Below are 2,500 nucleotides of genomic sequence, written 5' to 3' on the forward strand. Positions count from 1 at the left end.
AGTACTGGTTAACTCTTGCATTAGAGAGGTGGACAGAATAGTGGTGAATGATTGAGAGTACTGGTTAACTCTTGCATTAGAGAGAGTGGACAGAATAGTGGTGAATGATTGAGAGTACTGGTTAACTCTTGCATTAGAGAGGTGGACAGAATAGTGGTGAATGATTGAGAGTACTGGTTAACTCTTGCATTAGAGAGGTGGACAGAATAGTGGTGAATGATTGAGAGTACTGGTTAACTCTTGCATTAGAGAGGTGGACAGAATAGTGGTGAATGATTGAGAGTACTGGTTAACTCTTGCATTAGAGAGGTGGACAGAATAGTGGTGAATGATTGAGAGTACTGGTTAACTCTTGCATTAGAGAGGTGGACAGAATAGTGGTGAATGATTGAGAGTACTGGTTAACTCCTGCATTAGAGAGGTGGACAGAATAGTGGTGAATGATTGAGAGTACTGGTTAACTCCTGCATTAGAGAGGTGGACAGAATAGTGGTGAATGATTGAGAGTACTGGTTAACTCCTGCATTAGAGAGGTGGACAGAATAGTGGTGAATGATTGAGAGTACTGGTTAACTCCTGCATTAGAGAGGTGGACAGAATAGTGGTGAATGATTGAGAGTACTGGTTAACTCCTGCATTAGAGAGGTGGACAGAATAGTGGTGAATGATTGAGAGTACTGGTTAACTCCTGCATTAGAGAGGTGGACAGAATAGTGGTGAATGATTGAGAGTACTGGTTAACTCCTGCATTAGAGAGGTGGACAGAATAGTGGTGAATGATTGAGAGTACTGGTTAACTCCTGCATTAGAGAGGTGGACAGAATAGTGGTGAATGATTGAGAGTACTGGTTAACTCCTGCATTAGAGAGGTGGACAGAATAGTGGTGAATGATTGAGAGTACTGGTTAACTCCTGCACTAGAGAGGTGGACAGAATAGTGATGAGAGGAAACCCAGAAACAGGACAGATAGATGCGTAGAGAAACAGACAGGGAAGACAAAACAGAAAAAAAAAATAGTTTATAAATTTTGTTATTCGACAGATGACAAACATTTCAAACGACGGCAACATGATAAAAAGTTTAAAAATTATGATTAATAGAGAAAAAATAACATCGAGAAGTAAAAAAAAAAAACATTGACAAGAAAACTATTATGACAAACTAAACGTAAATAAAGACACTTGGAATGGAAAGAAAAAAATATATAAACAAAGGAAATACTGAAGGTTCGTACAGAAAAAAGCTTTGTATGAGGAGCAATTAAATGAAATTACTGAATAAAGACGGAAAAGATTTAGTGATCGTTAACTTACATAAGGAAAGGAAAAAGTGAACCAGGAAGTTTGTGTTGGGCTAAATTACAACAAATTAAGGAAGATACGAGGGAAAAGAAATTATTAATGGCCTTTATACCTTATGTCAGAGAGAGAGAGAGAGAGAGAGAGAGAGAATAAAATGCAGTGAAGTAAAACAAGTGAACGAGAAGAAATATATGAATAATAACAATAATAATTCAAAAAAAAAAATAAATAAATCGCTGTGTGTGTGTGTGTGTGTGTGTGTGCTGGTAAAAATACACACAGTAAACAAACATATCACGAGTACACAAAGACACACACATCAACAACAACAACAACAACAACAACAACAACAACAAGCCACTACGTCCCCAGTTACCCACAATGCACTAGCTGATAGAGGGACACTTTAATGGTGGTGGTGGTGGTGGTGGTGGTGGTGGTGAAAATATAAGGTAAAAAATTGATAATGGTGAAAGTAAGATAAGTGAGATGGTGGTGGTGATTGGTGGTGGTGGTGGTGGTGGTGGTGGTGGTGATGGAGATGATAGTGGTGATAGTGGTGGTGGTGGTGGTGGTGGTGGTGATGATGGAGATAGTGGTGGTGATGGTGATGACAAAAATGGTGCTCACCGTGAGGTAGTGAGCAGAGGACTTGCTTCGGCCTGTGTTCTGGGGGAGCAAGAACAAACAAACGAACATTAGCTACGTACACACACACACACACACACACACACACATGTACGTTCGTGTTCGTGTACGTATGCATTGATTACCGTTAATGTACACGTCAAACCGTATGTATGTGTGTGTGTGTGTGTGTGTGTGTGTGTGTGTGTGTGTGTGTGTGTGTGTGTGTGTGTGTGTGTGTGTGTGTGTGTGTGATCAATAGTGACATATTTCTAGTGGCAGAATAGTGGAGTAAATAACTTAGTAATTTATTAGATATACAGCCAATACCAAATCTCTCTCTCTCTCTCTCTCTCTCTCTCTCTCTCTCTCTCTCTCTCTCGGGAATAAACACAAAGGAATATAAATAGTACAACGACGACAGTTAATAATAAAAGTAGTAGTAGTAGTGGTAGTAGTAGTAGTAGTAGTAGTAGTAGTAGTAGTAGTAGTAGTAGTAGTAGTAGTAGTGGTTGTGGTAGTAGTGGTGGTAGTAGTAGTAGTAGTAGTAGTAGTAGTAGTAGTAGTAGTA

At 39.3% G+C, this 2,500-nt stretch overlaps 1 protein-coding gene across 1 annotated transcript in view; it reads right to left on the reverse strand.

The window, feature by feature from the left end:
- LOC123510742 (polypeptide N-acetylgalactosaminyltransferase 2-like) overlaps positions 1-2,500 on the reverse strand; it is a 61,929-nt gene that overhangs the window by 36,874 nt on the left and 22,555 nt on the right. The window contains 1 exon segment of the mRNA XM_045266093.1: positions 1,933-1,971. Within this exon segment, the coding sequence (XP_045122028.1) occupies positions 1,933-1,971 (39 nt within the window).

The sequence above is a fragment of the Portunus trituberculatus genome, chromosome 30 (genome assembly GCF_017591435.1).
Source record: "Portunus trituberculatus isolate SZX2019 chromosome 30, ASM1759143v1, whole genome shotgun sequence".
In the NCBI taxonomy this organism is placed as follows: domain Eukaryota; kingdom Metazoa; phylum Arthropoda; class Malacostraca; order Decapoda; family Portunidae; genus Portunus; species Portunus trituberculatus.